Source organism: Myotis daubentonii, chromosome 1 (genome assembly GCF_963259705.1).
Source record: "Myotis daubentonii chromosome 1, mMyoDau2.1, whole genome shotgun sequence".
NCBI classification, from domain to species: Eukaryota; Metazoa; Chordata; class Mammalia; order Chiroptera; family Vespertilionidae; genus Myotis; species Myotis daubentonii.
The window spans coordinates 10755815-10777250 of record NC_081840.1 but is presented as its reverse complement, the minus strand read 5'-3'; the positions used below and the strand labels follow the sequence as shown (position 1 = coordinate 10777250).

Sequence of the window (21436 nt, the reverse complement as noted above, 5' to 3'; positions counted from 1 at the left end):
ATAACTGAAATGACAGATGTCTTAAAAGGTAAAAAAAAAATACTGGATGTTACCCAAGCAAGGGATTACTTGCTGTGTGCAAATTCAGCATTTTAGTGGGGGGATTAACAAGCTTAACATTCTGAGGACTTTCTAATCGTCTAATTGTCTAAAAGGATGAGCTCCCCACACATCTCACCTTCCCTACCCCCTCCCATCCCCCGCCCCCCATCGCCATTATCAGTTCACTCCTTGGGCCAAAGCTTAGTTACCTGCTGAGGAATCTGAAGGTGTCATTAATGCAACTGTATGCTGACCACTCTACAATTTCTACCTTCTTAGTGGTATCACTCTGCTACACAGGCATTGAAAGAGTTTTAAAGAATAAACTCACAGCACATGAACAGAAAGGCAAGCAGGATAAACTAGAATCTTTTGCTGAGTCAGCACTAAAATCAGCCCTTTTCACAAAGGCCCTCAATATCTGAAAGGCTAAATCTTTGGAGAGGTGGTATTTACTTACTTCTTTATTTTTGCGGCCCATTAAATTGCTCAGAAGAAGCAAAGAGAGGCATACAGAGCTAAATGATAAGTTTAAATGTCCAAAATTGCTTTACCAAAAAATAAATAAATAAAAGTGAGAGCAACAGAAACTTTCTTGAAATGTTTTGATTCGGCAAACCTTGAAGTCATCCAAGAAATCAATTTTTAGATCTAGATGATCAAACAACAGTCTTATGGATTTCTCTAACTTCGTACATGTTAGGCCACTATACTTTACACAAACTATAAAATCGTCTGTCATTATTAGGGGGAAGATATTGAAACAACAAATGGAAGGTTCAATGGGGTGAGGGGGGAAGTCTCCTCAATCAGGGCTTATGTTCATCTAGAGCCCAATCATGGCTGACCCATCACACAGAGGCTTCTGAGATGCTGAGCTGTCTCCCGATGTAGATGGATTTCATTAAATTTCCCTTCTCTGAAAACTGACCATCCAGGAAACTACAAACCATGCTGTTTGATTAATTTGTAAAACCTGTTACCACCTGTGCTGAGAGATGATTAAAGTGCTTTTTCAATAAACTGATTTTGGATCGGTGCCTATACCAGTGAAGGTATCACATACGATGCACATACGTACGTGCCTTTTTAAAGCAATCTGTTGTCATGAAGATTGGTATGGGATATCTGCTATTTACAGGGCTTTGATCTAATACTGTAAAGGTTAAGCTCTAACTCCTGGAATGGAGGAGTGCCTACCTAACTTATCTGAATTTTTCTGTAGGGGAAATTTGTCTCTACAGCCAATCAGTCAGTCATTTGTTTATAGTAGTGTGGACGCAGAGATATTTATTTCATACTAGTGGCCCGGTGCATGGAGTCATGCACATTAAAAGGAAATTAATTAGAAGAAATATTTTTAAATTGCCAGTGCACGTCGGACATACAACCGGTTACTTAGCCTATTATATATATATAGACTAGAGGCTCAGTGCACAAAATTCATGCATGGGTAGGGTCCCTAAGGCCTGGCTGGGGCCAATTGGGGCCTATCTTCGTTCTGCGCCGCCTCCTGTGATCAGCGCACGTCATAGAGGGTGATCGAACTCCCAGTCTCCCGGTCAAACTCCCGAGTGGACACTTTGCATATTAGCCTTTTACTATATAGGAGGATTTTGGGTTACAACCCAATGCTATGTTGTTTTCTTGTCCCAGTTTTGGCCATTGGGAGCAATTTCAGGTTGGCTCTGGTATCCCTCCGACATGCCCCATCTTTTTGTTTTTGAACATTTCATTACTTTCTTCTCCTCCATGTTTTTTATCAGCAAAATGCCTTACTTTAAAAAAAGGGCTTTTATGGGTTGAATTGTGTCCATCTCCCCCAATTCATGTTCAAGTTCTGGCTACCAGCACCTGAGAATATGACCTGATTTGAAATAGAGTCACTGGAGATGTAATTACTAAAATGAGGTCATACTGGGGTAGGGGTGGGCCCCTCGTTCAATATGAACAGTGTCCTTACAAAAGGTGGGAATTTGGGCACCGGCAGCACACCAGCAGGGCACCACGTGAATATCCGGGTGATGCTTTTTCAGGCCAACGAACGTCAAAAAATGCCAGCAAAACAGCAGATGTGCCCTCAGAAGGAGTCAACCTTGCTGACACCTTGATCTTGACCTTCTAGCCTCCAGAAGGGAAAGAAAATGAATGCCTGTTGTTACTCAGCTGTTGCTTTGCCATGGCAGCCTCTGCAACCTAATAAGGAGCTAATGTCATTGAACTCTGCATTCCCATGAAAAACAATGCATAAATGTGGTATCAAAAGCAGCAGGAACGTCCTAACAACCATCTAAGAGTACACTGGCAATGAGAGCACGCACTTCGGACATGAACAGAGTGTGGGGGCAGCGTTTTCAGATCCCTCCTTTCCCCTGCAGAATGTTTGGCCACCTGCAGCTCGGCTCAGAGCGCTCCCTGCCAAGCACACCTGCGAGTACAAGCAATAACCACCCATCTAGCGTAATCACCATCTTCAACATGCTAAGTACCAGATCCGTGAAAGCTGAGCATTTCCCAGGTGCCCCGCACAGCAAGCCTGCACGGAGCTGACACAGGAGACCCAGCCATGTCATGTCAGGTTGGCATTTCTGGTCGCTGTTTAATGACTCACTTTGCTCCATTTCCATCTTCCCTAAGTCACGTCAACAAGTGGCCAGAGGCTTAGAACGGAGCTGAATACCACCTCATTAGAAGTCATACAACTAGGGCGGGGGGATAAAATGGACACATATGTAATACCCTTTGTAATACTTTAAGCAATAAAAAAAAAAAGAAGTCATACAAATATCGTATAGTCATCCAGTATTTAGTACCCTAAGCTCTCCCACGAACGGCTTTCAGTCCTCAGGAAAGAGAAGTGACTTGCTCTTACAGAGTTAAGACATGGAAGAGGCCGGTTAGAATCTGATCTGTCACCTCACACCACATCCAGTGACCTTCATGGAGGTGAAATCCAAGTACCGGGGTGGGTAAATATGGGAACTTTTTTCTTTCTTCAGTCAACTAGGGGACAAGGCACTGGCGGTGACAGTACAGAATCTGGAGTTATTGTTTGGAAATCATTTTCATTAACAAAGCTCTGGTCCGTCTGCATTTTTATGCCTACGTTAAAAATCTAATTAGGCTCGGGCCAGCTCGGGAAGCCTCGCCTGAGTGTGCATCCCTCCTGCAACCCCCAGAGCTCTGCTATAATCCTTCAAATTATTAAATAATTACCATGTTTCCCTTGGGTCACGCTTGGCAACAAAACACTGGTCTAAATGAACCAACGATATGACCCAGTGAATAACACTAAATGTTCTTAACTTCCCCCAGCAGCCGAAGGATATGAAATACTTCCGAGGTCCAAGGTGGGGAATAGAGGAAGGAGTATTCTGTGAGGTCTGGAGGGTAGGGAGAGTAGAATGACAAAGGAACAAGAGAATCTGGGAAATATTCCAATACCTGGTGTCATCTCCTCCCCCACCAACCCTGTATGTCGGCGATTCTCCACTCTGATCCTAGTTCCCTTCCAGATTTCAGGAGTGGCTACAGCCACCAGAAGAGAACCAGGCATATGGCTCTGTCCTTCTGGATGTTTCTACAACGTTGGCTGGGTTGCTCTGGAAAATCCCATTCTATCTCCGACAGCTCTGTGACCTCAAGTTGTCATTTCCAATCAAGTATGCTTCCGCTGATTTTTATGAACATAGACAGAAGCTGCTACAACCATTTCTTCCCCTCCCAAATCTTTCAAACCTACTGTAGTTGCTATGTTAGGTTATTTGTTTCTAAGGCAACAGCGTATATCTAAGTACTAATGGCCTGTCCTTTTGCCAGGCAACAAACAGCCTTGTGATGCAACTGCACCTGTCTCGGCTACGCGTTACTATGGAGACGCTCTGGTTGCTATGGATACCATCACGCTAATCGCCTAGCAAAAGCAGACATACAGCAGTCTTCTCAGAGAGCCCAGCTGTTCCTCCCCGTCTCTTGCTGAAGACTGATTGTCTACCCCTGTGATGGAATGCTCTCAACTGAGATGCGCAGGAACTTCATTAACGCCGTTTCCGAGCATCCCCCTGGCTCCTTTCTGCAGGGCACAAGGCTAGAGAAAGGATCTGCAGAGCCATGGACCACAAAACTGCGGAAATCTATGAAGTCACGCCATTTCTCACTGACATAAACCCGCAGTCCAAGGATAATTTCTCTTTGCTGGATGGTCACAACAGAAACATTACTAGACATTAAAAATTATTCTTTTACCCTAGCTCAGTGGTCGGCAAAGTGTGGCTCGCGAGCCACATGCGGCTCTTTGGCGCCTTGAGTGTGGCCACGAAGTTTCAATCGCACTGTACGTGCACGCCCGCACGTGGTATTTTGTGGAAGAGCCACACTCAAGGGGCCGCAGTTTGCCGACCACTGCCCTAGCTGGTTTGGCTCAGTGGATAGAGCATCAGCCTGTGGACTGAAGGGTCCCGGGTTCAATTCCGGTCAAGGGCTCATACCTCGGTCAGCCTGGTTGGGGCTCATGTGGAAGGCAACCAATTGGTGTGTTTCTCTCACATCGATGTTTCTCCCTGTCTTTCCCTCTCTCTTCCACTGTCTCTAAGTATCAATGGAAAAATGTCCTCGGGTGAGGATAAAAATAAATAAATTATTCTTTCTGTGGGATTGAGGGCTCTATTTCAAAGCCAAGCACTATGTAAGATAAAATCAATTTTAAAAGTTGGTTCTGTTCTATGTGGCTTTAAAAAAACACACCATCTAACACTAATCACACTTCTTTGAAAAGTAACAAGCTACACATCTCCCCTCCACTTTATCTTTGTAGAAGCGGCACCGGGGACCTCCTTGCCGCAACACAAATGGGCATGTGAAGGGGAACAGATGTATCCATGGTTCTCTGTGCTTGGCTTTGAAGAGGCAAACACCAAGTAACCACAACAGAACCGTCACTCGGGAGCCCATCCACATGGCGACCAGAACGACAATAGTGGGGTGAGTCCTGCAGTGGACACTGTAGGCACTCCGGTCAGAGGACAGGAAGACAGACTCCCCTACGCAGCTCATTCTGTACTTTTATTCCAACAAACTGTGGCACGCTGAGAAGTCAGAGCTGTCAACTTTTCCTGGTATATGTTTCTACCCCGGAAGGCAGTCTCTCACCCGCCCTGCAGCCTTCGGAAAACCCATTCCTCCAAAGCAGCAAAAGCGGTAAGGTTTGCAAGAAACACAACAGCAGAGGTACCTCCGATAAGACTTTCTCTCTTTCTCATTTGCCTAATTTTAAAAGCATGCAGTCTATTAAATTAGTTTCAGCGCCGGTCTCTGCCAATATAAGGCAACTTCAGTAGACAAAAAAAAAAAAAAGTAAGTCTGAATTGCTTACCTTTGATATGCCTGAGGAGAGGCGGGAGGTGTATTGAACACATGAGGGTGCGGGTGATAAGGTGTCTTTTTCAAAGCCTGAATTAGATTTTGTCTATACTCCGGGTCTATGCACCACAATGACCCTTTCCCAATACTCTGCAAAGAAAATGAAAATACAACAGTGATTAGTACAGAAAGTATTATTTTGCATGAAGTAGATGTGTAGCTATTATCATCGTTACTTATTTAAGAAAAATAATATACAAAAGTGAGTAGTACAGAAAATATTACTTTGCATGAAGTAGATATATAGCTACTATTATTCACTTATTTTTTGAGAGCCTCTCTCACTTATTTGTCAACTGTTTGCCAGCCGTAAATACCGTAGTATTATAATTATACTCGGACAACAGAAACCAGAACCTGCGCTTCAGTTTAACTCAGGTGAAGTCTCGCAGACAAAATGAACATGATATTACCAGGTGAGGCTGAGACAGTAATATTGTCGTGTTCATATCTTAACGGCCAAAACACTTAGATTCCTTTACTATTTTTCAGTGTCAACTTTGAAGAACTCGTATTCACTCTCTTCTAAAAATGAATTTTAAATGTCAGATTTGAAACACTGAAAGAAAACGTGGGCTAAGGATGCCTCTCCATCTCCGCTTTAGAAAAACAAGAATTGTTGTTGTTTTTCAACCCTGTTACACGGTACTACTTTGCAAGCCAGAAAAGTAATCTGCTCCTTTTTTCCTACTAACTCGCAAAAGTATGACATTTAAGCTTGAAGTGGAATTCTGTAATTCTCCCCCGAGAAACAGAAGAACCGGGCCTGCGGTAAACCTAAGCCAGCCTGCATTTATCTCCCGATTCCTCTGTTCCCAGCGCTCTGCTGCAGGCCTAACGGGGTTGTCTTTAGAAGTCCAACTTTAAAATGCAAATTTTATAAAACTGGTTACATGGAATGAGAAAGACTTGCTGAGGCCCACTTTCTGTGGGAGGCTTTTGGTCTGTGGACGGCGTTTTATTTAAAAAAAAAAAAAAAAAAAAAGTCTCTCCCGCGAGGCCCATGGGACTGGCAGCTGGCCGATGGGCAGTCCTGCTCCGACTGCTTTCAAGTGACCGAATGTACCCGGGCTGTTTGATAAGGTCATTTGTAAATATTTACTGATTTGGAGAGAAAAGAAGTCAAATTACATAAACCCATGCCCACCCCATGTTTCCAGCCAACGGACTCTCTTATTTTCAGAACTATTGTACTCCAGGAAGATTTAGAGAGCAAACAAGAAAATTGCTTAACTATTACTGGGGAGCGGGTGGGGGAGCCCAAGAAAATCTCTGAGGAAAATAAGTGAGTCTGAAAATCTTTAAAGAAGCTTAAAAATATGTGTATTTCAGTCAGTTCACCAAATCATTTCCTTATAAACTTATTCACAGAATGCATTAGAATTCTTTAATAGCAGCACCATCAGCAAGCAGGGGAGCCGCAATTAACTCTTGCCGGTGGGCTGAGGGCAGGGAGCTGCTCAAGGCCAAGGTCAGAAGCGGGAGCCCGTCACCCCAGTCACCCGCTCCCAGGCGCAGCCCGGACCCCAAACACAGGTCCGTCAGACCCACGTCCCCAGTTTAATCACCCCGCTGTGTAAAGATGCCAAAGATTTCAACTTGGGAAAATCCAGCATCCCTTTGTGGCCTTTTCTTTCATGTGTCCATTTCCAAGCCCAGAGCATGCAGGTCAAACTCAGGGCTGGCGGGCCACAAACGAGGTATGTGGCCTGCCGGCCACGGGTCTGACATGCCAGAGTGCAGGGAACTGAGGAGACTCTATGGTTACAGCAGTTAGGCCACCAAATGATCTACTGTGGACCCTCTGTTCTTTTCTTTGGAAAAGACGTACTCAACTCGCTTTTTAGAAGAAAGGGAAAAGCTAAGGGATGTGGAGGGAGAGAGGGGGCAGGGTAGACCATAACTACCGAACGTAGATAATGTCAAGCAAAGCACAAAAGCCCCCAAGAGCCAGCAGCTCCTGAGCAGTGGGGTCCTGCCCTGACCGCATCCAAGGCCCATGGGGGGCCCAGTGGGACCGGCCTTTCTGATCCACTTGAACACAAGGCCCCAAACCAGCTACCCGGAGGGCCCGGGCTCACATGCAGCCCAACCATTTCTGCAGAGAGGTGATCTGAGCCCTGGGAACCCAGTGGCTTCTGTTTTCATCAAAGCGGCTTTCAGAGTTAGGCCCTTCATCTTACAGGGAAAAAACATGACCCAGCAAGGAAGGACAATGGACCCTCCCAGGGAAATAACAATAGGCCAAGAATGTGGTTTCTCCTAATCCTGACCTAAGTAGCTTGTTGATTATACTACCACACTATTTACAAACCAAATGGGAAGACCACAGGATGGGGGTGGGCTGGGGTGGGGATAACGTTTCACAAGGTAACTGACCTAGGTGCAAGAAGCGGGCGGAGTTACAATAAAAACTGAAATTCTGGAGCCCGACATCTCCTGTGCGGCCCTGAGCAAGCCATGGTCCCACAGAAAGCCTTGGCTTCCTCGTTGGCAAAATAAAGGCCCGAGAGACTGGTGGAGGCCAGCGATGGCTTGTGAAACACCTAGAACAGGGGCAGCACCTGCAGGTCCCAATAAATGGTGACGACGTCATGAACATCTCTTTTCTGACAGAAGGAAGAGAGCAGAGCTGGCTGTGCAATGCCTTTCAGTAAATCACATCCGATTCCCCCAAACCCGTCCATCATGAAAGCAGCACCAAATACTGCCAGTGGCAGTGGGCGGGGCCTCCAGCAAGCTGGTGGCAGGAGAAGGTAACAGTCTACTTATGGGTGTAGTTTAAGAAATTCATTTGGAGGAGCTTTCCTACTCTCTCAGATCCTCTCTCCGCCCCCCACCCCCCCGCGCCCCCCCTATTATTACATCAGCCTTCTATGCGCCTCTCACTCCATGTCTCCTCTACTGCACCTCTCCCTTGCCCAGGAAGCCAATTCTGGCTCACAGTAACCTAGCTGCTGGAAGTTTTCTTTGGCCCAATCTTTGTACAGTGATCATCAAGCTGAGGTTTAATTGCAGACTTGGTCAGCGCATAGTCATAGTTCATTCATTCAATGCAGCCATCTGCCTGGGCTTTGGATCATAACGGTGTCTACCTTGGTCAAGTCCTGCATTTTATAGTGAGAAGGGCCAGAAAACCTGATAGGTGTTTACAGACCAGTCACTAATTTCAGGATCTCAGAATTTCCAAAGAGCCAAAACTAAACAAAAGCAGCACCTCTTCAGGATACACCCACGGCATCACTGTCAATCTCGTCAATCCTGCCAATGACCTGACAACGGAGAGCGAACAGCAGAAAGCAGGAATGACTGGGTCTTATTTACAAGCCTTCTCCTTGGTTTCATGCTAGGGTTCAAAATTGTAGGAAGGTTGACTTGAAAACATTTCAGATGGAAACATGCAGGAGAAAATGCTCATTTCTTAGGTCAGGAAAAATTACATTTAATGGAGGGGAAAAGGCTATAATTTTATTACAGTTGTGCAGTATGTTTGAGAGTAAGAGCTTTCAGAGGTATCTGCATCTTATCTAAATAATATGGGTGGTTGTGTTGGGTTGTTTTTTTTTTTTACCATAACTGTGTGGGTCATGTTTCATTGAATGTTAAGGAATTCAAAATCATAAGGGAAGAAAGATCTTCATTCATAAATACACTTTCACATTATATATATATATATATGTGTGTGTGTGTATAAATATTATATAAATATATTATATGAATACGTATTATATTATATAATATATAAACATTATATAAATATATATTTTACACACAGTTTGAAAAAAACTAATGTAAAAAGTAAAAGGGGTAAATGAGTAATAAGATATGAAGGAGCCAACCTTTTTTGTTTTTTAACTAAAAAACACCTGGGGAATAGCAGACAACTCCCTGTTAGCAATAAAAACATCAGTACATAAGAGGGAAAACACACACACACACACACACACACACACACACACACACACACGAAGAGTCGATATTGTAGAACTGATTAGTGAGAAATGGTTTAAAAAAGAGAGAGATAAGAACAACAACTAAGTCAAATCCTCAATCTAACCTCTATAGTGACTTTCATTTTTCCTGAGCGCGCTAGACCCAGGGCCGTCTCTGGCAGCTCATGGACCTGCACGGCAGCATCTGGCGGTTTGCCTGGCATCGTCTTCGTAGGGGTCTCCTCCAGGTGGTGAGTTCTGACCGTAACTTAAACAATGTTCACAAACTGAGGACTATGACACACGAACAGGTCATGAAATCCATGTAATGGGTTAATAGCCGGCACTGTTTTAATGGAACAGAACAGAACCAAATAGACTAGACTAGAAAATGCCTGGAGCAAGTAGTATTTTGTGAAACGTGTAAGTACACATGTACAAAGGTGCACAGAGATCACAAGGTAACAGAGACTTCTAGGAATCTAGGTTCCAAAAGTGTGGTAAACACTGGCCGAGGACAACGGTTCCCATGTTTTTCTTCTTGTCACTTGTTAGGGGATAAGGCCCACGTCCAGCAATAATGAAGGGCTCTCTCAACGTGACACCCCATGCAGGGCGGGGCTGTGCTTGGGAAAGGGGGAGAGGGGGCAGGACCCACATCAGAATGGAGCAGGGAGCTGGATACATGTTCTTGGCACATTTGAAACCATCCCTTTTGATGTTTCTGATGTCATTTCTGAGGGTGTTTCCCACACCAACCACCTCATCCATCCCCTCATCCATAAGGCACCCAGGGTGTGCCAGGCAACGTGGGGACACGTTAGTGAATGCAGAACAAGCAAACAGGGTCCGCTCTCCTGAAGCCTGGATTCTAGAGGGGGGAGGGGAGAGTGAAGAGAAAAAACTATGCAAGGCCATGACAGACCGTAATGGCTTCTGTGAAGAAAATAAAGAGGGTGACGAGTTGAAAGACAAGAGCTGCAGGGAGCCGAGGCCTCCATCCAGCCATGGCGGCCGGTCAGAGCAGTGGAGATGGAGAAGAGAGGACAGCTTCAGGGTGGGCTCTGGAGAACCAACGGGAGCTGGTGATGGATTAGAAGTTAAAGAAAATGTGGCAGGTAAAGAAAAAGAAAAAGAAAAGAGTAAGTCTTTGGTTTGAGCAACGCAGTGGATCAAAGATTGGGAAAGGGGAAAATTCAGGGCTCATTGGAACATACAAGCTTTGAGACGCTGATGTATTAAGAATGACTGATGGCCCTGGCCGGTTTGGCTCAGTGGATAGAGTGTCAGCGCATAGACTGAAGGGTCTCAAGTTCAATTCTGGTCAAGGGCATGTACCTCCATTGCAGGTTAGATCCCCCTGCCCCATCGGGGCATGTGGTGGAGGCAACCAATCGATGTCTCTCTCTCTCACATCGATGTTTCTCTCCGTCTCTCCCTCTCCCTTCCACTCTCTCTTAAAAAAAAAAAATCAATGGAGAAATATCCTCAAGGGAGGATTAACAACAACAAAAAAGCATGATCCAGGAAATCGAAAGAACTTGCTGGACATCCGCCACCTCTTCCCCTTCTGCTGTGCCCTTGGCGATCCCAATCTTTACACAGGAAAGGCTCCTGAACCTACAGAGGGAGGTCTGAGGCGGTCTGGCTTTAGAGGTTCAACATCAGCTGGTTGCTCTACAGTGGGAGTTGGTAAACTTTTTCTTAAAGGGTCAGAGTAAATACTTTGGATTTTGTGGGCCATATGGTCTCTGTCGCAACTACTCAGCTCTGCCCTGGAGCACAAAAGCAGCCACAACCGTAAACTAATAGACAAGGCTGTGCTTCCAGACACTGTATTTTCAAAACCACAGTCCAGCCTTCACTGCCCCTGCGCTCAGCTTCCACACGCAAACCCAGAGTTCAGACTCAGAGCTCCTGCAGTGCTGGGGCCCTAAAACCAGGTAAGGGGTCTGCAGGGGCTGGGAGAGCTGGGAGGGTCCTGTGGGATTCGCAAGAGGGTGCCAATGAAGATCTAAGTCAAGAGCTCCAAGCAGGAAAGGGGGACCACTGGGGGTTTGGAGGTACACAGGAGGTATAGACACAGAATGGAATGAGGGAGCCCATTGGTAATCTGAGCGGATGATGAGTTGAGCTACACCTCATGTCACTGCCTTCTGAAATCACGGTGTATGTGCAGTTTATCGACCTCGCTGGGTTGGCTTCATCTATGTATTAGATTAAATCATCCCATAGGCTCTTAACTCTATGCGCTGAGCATATTTCAATAGGTTAATTGGTATTCATGAGCCTGCATTTCTCCAGCGCCCTCCGAGCTGCCCCACACTGCCGTTTTCCTGTTCTTGGCCAGCTCCATGCATCTGTAAGGGCAGTGAAGCAAATTACTGAGCTTTCCAGGGATAGCCCTTACTTGGTTGACATGGACACTGGAGTCAGGGAGGCCTGGGACCAAGCTTTGTTTCAATTTCCCAGCTGTGCGACCTTGGGCGAGTTACTTACCTGCTCTGAGCCCCAGTTTCCGCATCTGTAAAAGGGCAGGGATATAGTGATACCTGCCTCGTAGGACTGTTGTGAGGATTAAATCAGATGATACTGTCTTCAGCACACACACGTCAGAAGCTCAACAAATACTGCTCTCTTTATGGTGAGGATAAAGATATGGCACAGCCAGCTTTCCTTGACACTGGGCTCCAGCCAGGCCGCCCTGCCCCGTAGCAGCAGAACTTGTCAAACTGTGAAATGATGCAGATTTCATCGGGGGGGAAAAAAAAAAGAACCACGCACAACTTTTGTTTTCCATTGTCTGACGCTACTTTCCTTGGTCCAAAGGCAGCGTTCTGTTATCGGATACACTACGATGGAGGTGAAAATGGAAGGATGAAAATAAAACAAAGCCACACCTGGTCCCTGAGAAGCCAGGAGGGATGAGACTTTGAGGAAGCCATGCTTGGAGTCACTTCTGGCATCAAGGCCTCCTGGGTGCCCAGGGCCCTGTGGTCCCTGCCACCCCCTCCCTAAGTGGAGAGGCTCGGCCTCCACACTGCCCTGGGGCAGGGCGGGAGAAGAGCAAATTTAGAGCTTTCGCTGGGCAGAGTTGGGGCAGGCAGAAGGAGCAGCCTTAGAGAAAAGGGGTCCTGGAGCGGGGAGGGCTGCCCTCTGAGGCCGCTCTTCTGTTCCCTCTGGGTTCCGTGGGCTCACGTGGAAACCGGAATAACGTCCAGTCACTCGCACCAGGACACTTGTAGCTGTGTAGGCAGGAGGCCCCGAGCTGCTGATTCTGCAGTTGCCTTTCTAGCCAAGACACAGGTTTTCCCAGGATCTGGAAGGCAGGCTAAGTCTCCTGGAAATAGCCGAGGTTTGTTCCGCTGTGGATGCCTAGCTAGTCCCCGAGAGGCGCCCTGCTTCACCCCGACACCCAGTCCTGCCTAGTTCAGCTCCCGAGACTGCCCCCCGCCCCTGCAGCTGGCTCCTCCTCTGCTGGGAACTGGCTCCTCAGGCCCAAGCTGGCAAACAGGAGAAAGAGAGGAAGAGGAGGAGGAATGGGGGAATGGAGGAGGGGTGGGCAAGAACCCAGACTTCAATGGGTCAAAAACCCATTCACACTTCCTTGGGCCCCACTCTGAAGCCAGTCATTTAACAACGCTTGTAGTAACACTTGTAGGGAGCTAAGGGAGTATGGGGTGCTGGGCAGGCCATCAGGACACAAAGGATGGGAGGGGGCAGAGCCTCCAGAGGAAGATAAGCAACAAACAACTGCAGTGACTGCACGAGCTGGCCAAAAGTCCACAGGGAAACAAGAGGGAAGAGACGAGCCCTGCGGGACAGACAGCAAGGTGTTAAGGCTATGCACGCATGCGCTCCCACACGCACCTCCTGTGGGCGCACGCAATGCCCACACTCCCGTTCAGGGCACCCGCCAGCTCCCACCTGGGCATGCCCCACTGGAATACACAGCCTGCCAGAGATGTCCCCACTGCACCTCCTCTTACCTTCCTACCAAACCCCATCTAGCGAGAGTCGTTCCTGTAGGCTCCTGTTCCCCAGGCCTCTCTAGATGGTGAGAGGCAAAGGTGCCCACAACAGGGGCCAGAAGCAGTGCCAGGGCTTTCCCAAGAATTCCAGAATGCCTCCCCGAATTCCAGAATGCATCCCCAAGCAACAAAGGGGCCAACCTGAATGGCCCTTGTCAACACAGCTGCCCGGCAGTTCCTTCACCTGTATGCTAGAGGTCACACTACCTTGTCCACGTCACGTTGGGCTTAAGTGTGATCATGTACAGAATGCATCTAGCACCATACCCAGCATCTGAAAGGCAGGTCAACAATTTAATTCTCCTCTCTGTCAAAATAAGTCACATGAGAAGTTGGGTGACACTGAGGAGGGGGGGATGTGAGGGGGGGAGGAGCCAACCTAGAACAATAAAAATTTATTCTAATGGATGACCATGGCATCATATAACAACAACACACTTGGCAGGTGAGTGATTCCTAAAGGCCGTTTTTGTCCTAACATCCTGAAATTTATAGTCTATAAAGATATCAGGGGGAATTTTTAAATTTTAAAAATATTAAGAAAATGACCTGAAGAATAGCCAAGTACATGAAAGAGAAGGAGAAAAAAATAAACTGATCACAAAGAATTTTTTTCTAGATACATCAATGTTCTTTTTCCAGAACAAAATAGACAGTTACTCCAAAAGGAAAGATTTCAAAAGAAGTCACTCCATACGGTTGGAAGTTCCTAACAACCATTTGCAGTGTTTTAAATAAATGTCCCACTCTGCTCCTATAGACACCCACCCCCCTCACCCAAAAGTAGCAAGAGGGATGGAAAAGAGAAATCCTACCCCTGGTCCAGGCAGGAACGTCTCTCGGACCCTGGCCCAGTGTTCTCAGTCTACCACCAGCTGTGTGTGTGTGTGTGTGTGTGTGTGTGTGTGTGGCGGGGTGGGGGGGCAGCAAGCAGGAGGACAGGCCACAGCTCACTGGGTACAGGGCCCCTGATAACCAGTCGCTGAGGGTTTCTAGCTCACTCCCAACGGGTCCTCTGAACATCAGATACAGAAATCGCCTTCTCCTGAAACGGCCTTGCTATTATTCTACAGCTGTGTTCTAACAGCGATAAAGACATGATGAGCATGTCACTGGTACAATATTCAGGCACGTGAGCTCCGTGAAGACGTTACAGCACCATAGCGCTTTCAGAAGGAACACCCCTCCCTCCACTGAGGTCTGTGAATACGGACGGGGCAAGGGAACGCAGGTGGGACAGTGGGGAAGGCACAGGAGTGTGGTAGCTGGACAGCTGTGTGTGGGGGGGAAGGGGGGGTTAATCAACGTGTGAAGAATCAATAATTTCCTTACATTAATACCTAAATAAAACCAAAGTAGCCCCAAGAGTTGCCTAAAACCAACTTGACCTCCGGGAGGAACCTGGCCTGGTGAGGTTGGAGGAGGGGAATGCGAGGGAAAACCAGTTCATTAGTGACTATCCTTCCCCCACTATTTGCCGCAGTCTTGTTCTGTCTCTGCCCTCGGGCACCCAGGGATGTGATTTCCACGGGATTGGGGGTAGGGCCCCAAGTCTGAAGCATGTCAACTGGGGAGCTAGTAGGTGTGTGTTTGGGTTGAAACGAGTTCTCTTATGTACTCTCTAGACCAGTGGCCGCCAACCTTTTGGACCTCACAGGCCGGACCACCAGTGTCCGCGGACCACCACTTGGCCACCGCTGCTCTAGACTGCTGTTCTCCAACTGCCAGAGGCGGTCAAGGGCTAGTGCGCTACCAACGATCAGTAATAAAATAATCAAACAACTAAAATATATTTACTTATGAATCTTGTCAAGCTCTACACTCGTTAAGTGCTAATAAAGCAACGGAACTCACACAGAGACGCACAGGTGCCCTCATACTCCAAGTCTGAAGGCCAAAGAGTTGTCATCTTTAAAATCACTGCACTTATCCAACCTGGATTCTCCCAATTTAGGTTCGCAAACCTGTCCTTTGGGGACCTTTGGCAAGGAAGGGTCACTATTCTCCTCTGTCTGAAACCTCACCAGTATTACTGTGCAGGCCGAGAAAGAGTATAGATACAAAGACGTTTAAATTTTTCCCAGGCACTCAGAGCACACAGGAAGTGTAAGAAACTGGGTGCTTTTATACACCTCTCCTACCAGCCATGGTCTGAGACTTGCATTTCTCAGATGAATTCAAGCTATGGCATGGCACTCCCCCCACACACACACTCCCACAGGGTATATGGATAGAAAAATAAATCCTCCGTGACCATTTAAACTGCCAATAACTTTATTACAGAAACAAAGATATGCAAATTGAAGGTTTATTTATCATCCATGAAAGAGGAATGTACAATGATGTGATAAAGTTGTCTGAAATGTGGATATAATCCTTTTTTGAAATGTTTTAGTAACAGTCTTAAAGTTAAAATTGCATTAAGCAAATTTCAAGGACACACGGTAGAATTAAAGACATTATTAAATCGCCTCTTACGTGCTTTTTCTTTTTTTCTTCAAAAGCAAACTGACTTAAAGCTCCTAGACATGAGAGGAGATAAAATTCAACATTCATTACATTGTCAGAAACAAAAACTCAGTTATTTTAGAAGTTCAAGACCCAGGAAAGGACTTTTATAAACACAGTAAAGGAAGCGAAGAGGGGAAGGGGGCAGGCAGCTCAGGCTCTGGACTGAACCTGCCCTCTCCCAGCCCCTCCGCTTCCTTTAGGTTCAGATGCCTCAGTGATAATTAGCGCAATAACGTTTTATGGAGGGTAATAAGCGCATGTGGTCTGAAGGCAGAGGCGGCCTTGGTTGGATTACCACTGGCCCACCTACTGCCACTTTATCTGCTGGTTGTCCGTAGTTACTCATCTATTTTTAAATGTCCCAATAGGATCTTATCTAAGTGGCACATATAATGTGATCACCTTATTTCCACAACTCAAAGTTGTTGGCCAGGCAAAAGTTACAGTTACAGGGTGTGAGCATACTGAGCCAGAGTTATGGCCATTTACTTAAAAAAAAAAAAATCACAAAGACCCTCTCTCCCAGTACAACATGCACACTGGGTGTCAATTTGCTTACTCTGTAAGGAGGGACCACCGGCCATGGGACCAACCGTCAGCCACTCCCCCTGCAGGCCCTGGTGTGGGACTCCCCCAGCCTCTGGCTGTAACCAGCGGGAGCCCCTCGCAGGGAGAGATTGCCTTGATAGCACCCCCAAAGTCAGCACAAGTGTTCCAGCAGCAAAGGAGACCTTTCTACAAATGGGGTTTGAGCACCGCCTGGACCCCCGACGCTGTGGCTTCTGCTACGAAGACAACCCTGAAACCATCCCTGATCCGAGTGGGGGAAGCGACATGCCCACATGGCATTGTAAGTGTGATGGATTCCTCTTCAGTTCTGGCAGATGCTGGCCAAGCTATGGACGGAGCCCATGAAAGCAGAGGGTGGGGCCGAATTTGTTGGGGGAGGGAGATGAGTAAAGAAAAAAATCCAGAACTCACCACAGGCTTCATCATGCTCCAGGCAAACAAAGAGAGAGAGAGGGTGAGAGGAAAGGGAGGTGGAGTCCGAGGATGAACTAATCCTGTGACTAATGCTCAGGGGACCGAGGGAAAGTTCAAGTGAACAGTCTCCCCAAAAAGACTAGCTGACCTGAACCTGAGGACACGTGAGAGCACAGGAAAACCTGGGTGGAAGCCTGAGGGACTCCAGCAGCTGCCTGCAGCCGTGGCACCATGGCGACTAAGCCCTCCCCTCCTGGCCCCACACCGATTCTCCTGGAGGCCCTTAAATACTCCTTTCAGCCCGGGTTGTGGGCTTGATCCCTGGTAGGGGGCATGCAGGAGGCAGCCAATTGATATTTCACTCTCACATCAATGTTTCTCTCCCTCTCCCTTTCTCTCTAAAAAAAATCAATAACAATTTTTTAAAAAGCAATTTAGATTATTCCTCAATCTCATCATCACAAGTGGTTTCTGTGTGGTCCTGCAAAAGGGGGGAGCTGCCACCCTCAGTAACTGCACATCTATCCAGCAGACTGCTGAGTGTGAGTGACAAGGTGATGTGCGTCACCCGGGAAGGCCAGTGCCACAACGGAGCACTGGTCACTATGGGGATTCGCCAGGGCCACAAGCCCAGTGACCTAGAAGATTGTTAGTGGGCCACGGGGCACCTGAGACAACGCATCTGTGACCGGACACTTCTCAGCTCACCTGAGAACTCCCTGCAACCGGAGGCGCAGAGCACAAAGAGCACCCCTCCAGGGAGTCAACCAGAAACTCATCAGGTTGATTAATAACTGACAATTACACACGGCGACACGACGGCAAACAAGAGGACTGCCAGAGCGAGAGTCCGCCAGGGGTTACGAGTTACCTGATTACACGGCGTAGGGGGAAGTCTCCAGCTTAACAACACTTTACACTGCACGTTTCGGCGAACGTGTAAAAGCACCCTGATCGGCATTTCATTAGCCCTGAACCAGATCTCGGTAAGAACTGCTGTAGCCGGTATTCCGATCTCCCCTAGGGGAGGGACAGACAGGAAATTCGGGTGTGTTGTCCAGGAACACACGGGGATACCTACCAACCACACTCGCAGACCCTGCCCCTATGATTAATTCAGGTTTCCAAACACAGCCAGCCTTAATTACCCATGGAAATCTCACACACAAGACATCTCAACTCAGTACAGTGCTGAGTCACCTGGCCTAAAAGTCAGTCCAACTTGAACTCAAGGTGCACACAGACATAGTAGTAGAGACGGTAACAGAAGCAACAGCAATAATCATTAACATTAACTGAGGCCTGAGCCTGTGTCGGGCACTAGCCTAGCCATCCTCTGTGCACTAATTCGTTTCATTCTCCCCACAAACCCACCAGGTAGGTAGTATTCTGACCCTACAGATAAGGCAGTTAACGTTCAGACAGGTTAAGGAACTTGCCTAAGATCAAATGCAACCAGTCTTGGCTCAGGAACCTCTAATCCTCACCATCAAAACAAGAGTCTGTGACAAACACCATTATCAGCTAGGCAGCCAACTGCATGAAACTGCACCACGCAGCTCTCCAAGTCAAAGCACCACTGATTCCTGGATCACCTATACCAGTGGTCAGCAAACTCATTAGTCAACAGAGCCAAATATCAACAGTACGACGATTGAAATTTCTTTTGAGAGCCAAATTTTTTAAACTTAAACTATATAGGTAGGTACATTATTATTAACTTAATTTGGGTACTCCTAAGGCTTAGGAAGAGCCACACTCAAGGGGCCAAAGAGCCGCATGTGGCTCACGAGCCGCAGTTTACCGACCACGGACCAATACTAAGTAACATACATCCTTACATGGGAGTACGCATACAAATGCTTTCACACACACACACACACACACACACACACACTTTCTTTAACCATTCATGTCCAATGAAAAACAAAGTCAAAAGTTACTATGATTATTATGAGTCTGTATTTGTGTTGCTGGCACGTGACCAACTGCAGACAAAGTGTCACTTTTCCGTTTGCATAGCAAATTTCAAAGGGCGATCAAATACCTCAGGTGGCCCTGAACAACTCAGTGAAGGAATCTGAGAAGATTAAGTCCATTTATAGCCAAGAAAACAAGCTCCAAAATGATAGGGGCTTGCCCTAGATCATTATCAGCCAGAAGCCGAGTCCAGATTCGAACCTCAGTCTTCTGAGCTGCCTCCACCTTCCCACCAAACCACGCTGCTTCTGCAAGAAAGCCCAGCCTGCTGGAAATGTTTTTCACCCAAGTACATAATAAGGATTTAAAGTGCATATAAGACAAGGTTATCCACCATTTAAAACAGGGGTCCTCAAACTTTTTAAACAGGGGGCCAGTTCACTGTCCCTCAGACTGTTGGAGGGCCGGACTATAGTTTAAAAAAAAACTATGAACAAATTCCTGTGCACACTGCACATATCTTATTTTGAAGTAAAAAAACAAAACGGGAACAAATACAATATTTGTATTTGCATGTGGCCCGCGGGCCGTAGTTTGAGGACCCCTGATTTAAAACAACAGAAAGAAGTGTTGGACTTTGGGGTGTTTCGACTGTGCAGCTGTTCCTCAAAACAACAACGCAACAGTGCACGCATCTCAGTGGCGCGTACTTCCCCCGTGTGGCCGCCCCAAGGACAGCGTCCAGCCTGCGGGCACTCAGGAATGGTAGCTCACGCTGCCCATTGAAGCCGAGGTGAATCTGCGTGCACCCAGGTCACCCACACGTGCAGAAGGGCCTGCGGAGCGGCGTACTCCGTGCCCCCAGAGAGGCCGGCCCACCTTCCGCACTCCCATTCTGCGGGGGAAGGAAGGCCCTTTGGGAGAAAGGCCCCAGACTCTGTGCCATCTCCCGGGGCGGGAACGTAACTGTCAAGTGCTTGAAAATGAAGACCATTAGAACCTAACTGAAGAGTGTGGGGTTAGGGTTAGGCCCTTTAAATTAAGGAAAGATCCTTAGATATTAAAAACCAAAACCTCCCATCATGACCCACCTGACCACCAGGAGCCCCACCCTCTCCCACTTGTACATGTGAGATGTTGGGGGGGGAGGGGCGCGGCGCGGTGCACCATCCTTGCTGGTTTCTTGTGTCCCTGCTCACTGCTGGGAGCCAACCCTTTATGACGTGTTTCTCGGGTTTGAGTGTGCCATCTATCCTGCCACGACAGTGACTGGCAAAATAAACACCAAAGTGATCACCCTAGAATTTCACTGTTGGACTCTACACACCACAATATGCACATCGTAATTCCCTTGCAATTTCTCCAAGTCACAGAGGACAGCCAACAGGTAGATAGGGGGTGGAGGGATATACCAGCAATACTTCCAAAACAATGTACTCTGCTGTACACTTTGTAAGAGAATTTGTCTTCTTAAAAGGAGAAGCAAGCTTTCAAACATGAATACTCAATTACAGTATTAGAAAGGTATAGTTACTAAAAATGTTCTCTGTAGAAGTCCTTTGTAAGTGAACAATGATTACTATTATGTTTCAGACTCACAGTAACTGCACAGAAATCACAAATAGGACAAGTGTCAGTGAAGTTTCCAGTTTTAGAAGAGCTGACTCAAACAGCCTCTTATCTCAAACACTTTATAGAGCAGATAATAGCAACATGGCATGAATGCAATTACTCTAACAACACTGAATCAAATAAAGTTTCTAAGCATTTAAGACGTTAACAGTCAACCTCCTCATGAAGACAGGCCATTGGTGTTTTGTACCAAGTCACACTGACCTCCAGGAAATGAAAACATACACCAGTTTCAAACCTAAATAAAAACGATGAGCTGTCTCATGGGTGGATGGGCGGTGGGAAATCTCCCAACAAATTCACAAGATGTAATTTTCAAAAAAACAAACACTGGTAACACAACATGCATCGACATTCTTTAATCACTGAGTAATGGTTCAAATCTAGTGTATCCACAATGTTAAAAACAAAATTTTCAAAAGGCAGTTAACACCATTACGTGCAAACCACGTGTTGCCGATATAGTTTTAAAGACACTGAAAGTATGTTTCAACCAGGGCTGTGTGAGGAACAAGTCGATATCCAACTTCCTCTGAAGCCACATGGTCATGGGAAGGCTGATCATGGCGTTTCCACAGACGGGGTTCCAACTGCAGGCTGCTGGTTACTCTCCCGGGCTCGAACCTGTCACTACCGGCCCCAGAGTAACAGCATTTTAGGAATTTTGCAATAAGTATTAAGAAAGGGAGCACGTAAGATGATTTACTTTTCTGGAGAACCCATGATGAAATACAGATACAACAGCCTTTGCACGCTCTTTACACAGCACATGGCAAAGTCATGATTTTACATTTATGTATGAGGTTGCTGGATTAATGTCTGTCTCCTCTCTCTCTAATATGTAAGCTCCATGAAGGTAGGGACTATTTCCATTTTGGTTCATGACCCAGTGACAACACGGAGCTCAATAGACTGGGCAGTCCTTGAAACCACACCTTTGATAGTGGGATTGAGAAAAGTATGTTT

General features: G+C 46.8%; 1 protein-coding gene across 6 annotated transcripts in view; it reads right to left on the bottom strand.

Moving 5' to 3' along the window:
• FOXN3 (forkhead box N3) overlaps window positions 1-21436 on the bottom strand; it is a 361722-nt gene that overhangs the window by 160548 nt on the left and 179738 nt on the right. For all 6 annotated transcript variants that reach the window (XM_059688361.1, XM_059688370.1, XM_059688395.1 and 3 more), the window contains one exon: window positions 5414-5550. In XM_059688361.1, the coding sequence (XP_059544344.1) occupies window positions 5414-5550 (137 nt within the window). The remainder of the gene's footprint in view (window positions 1-5413; window positions 5551-21436) is intronic.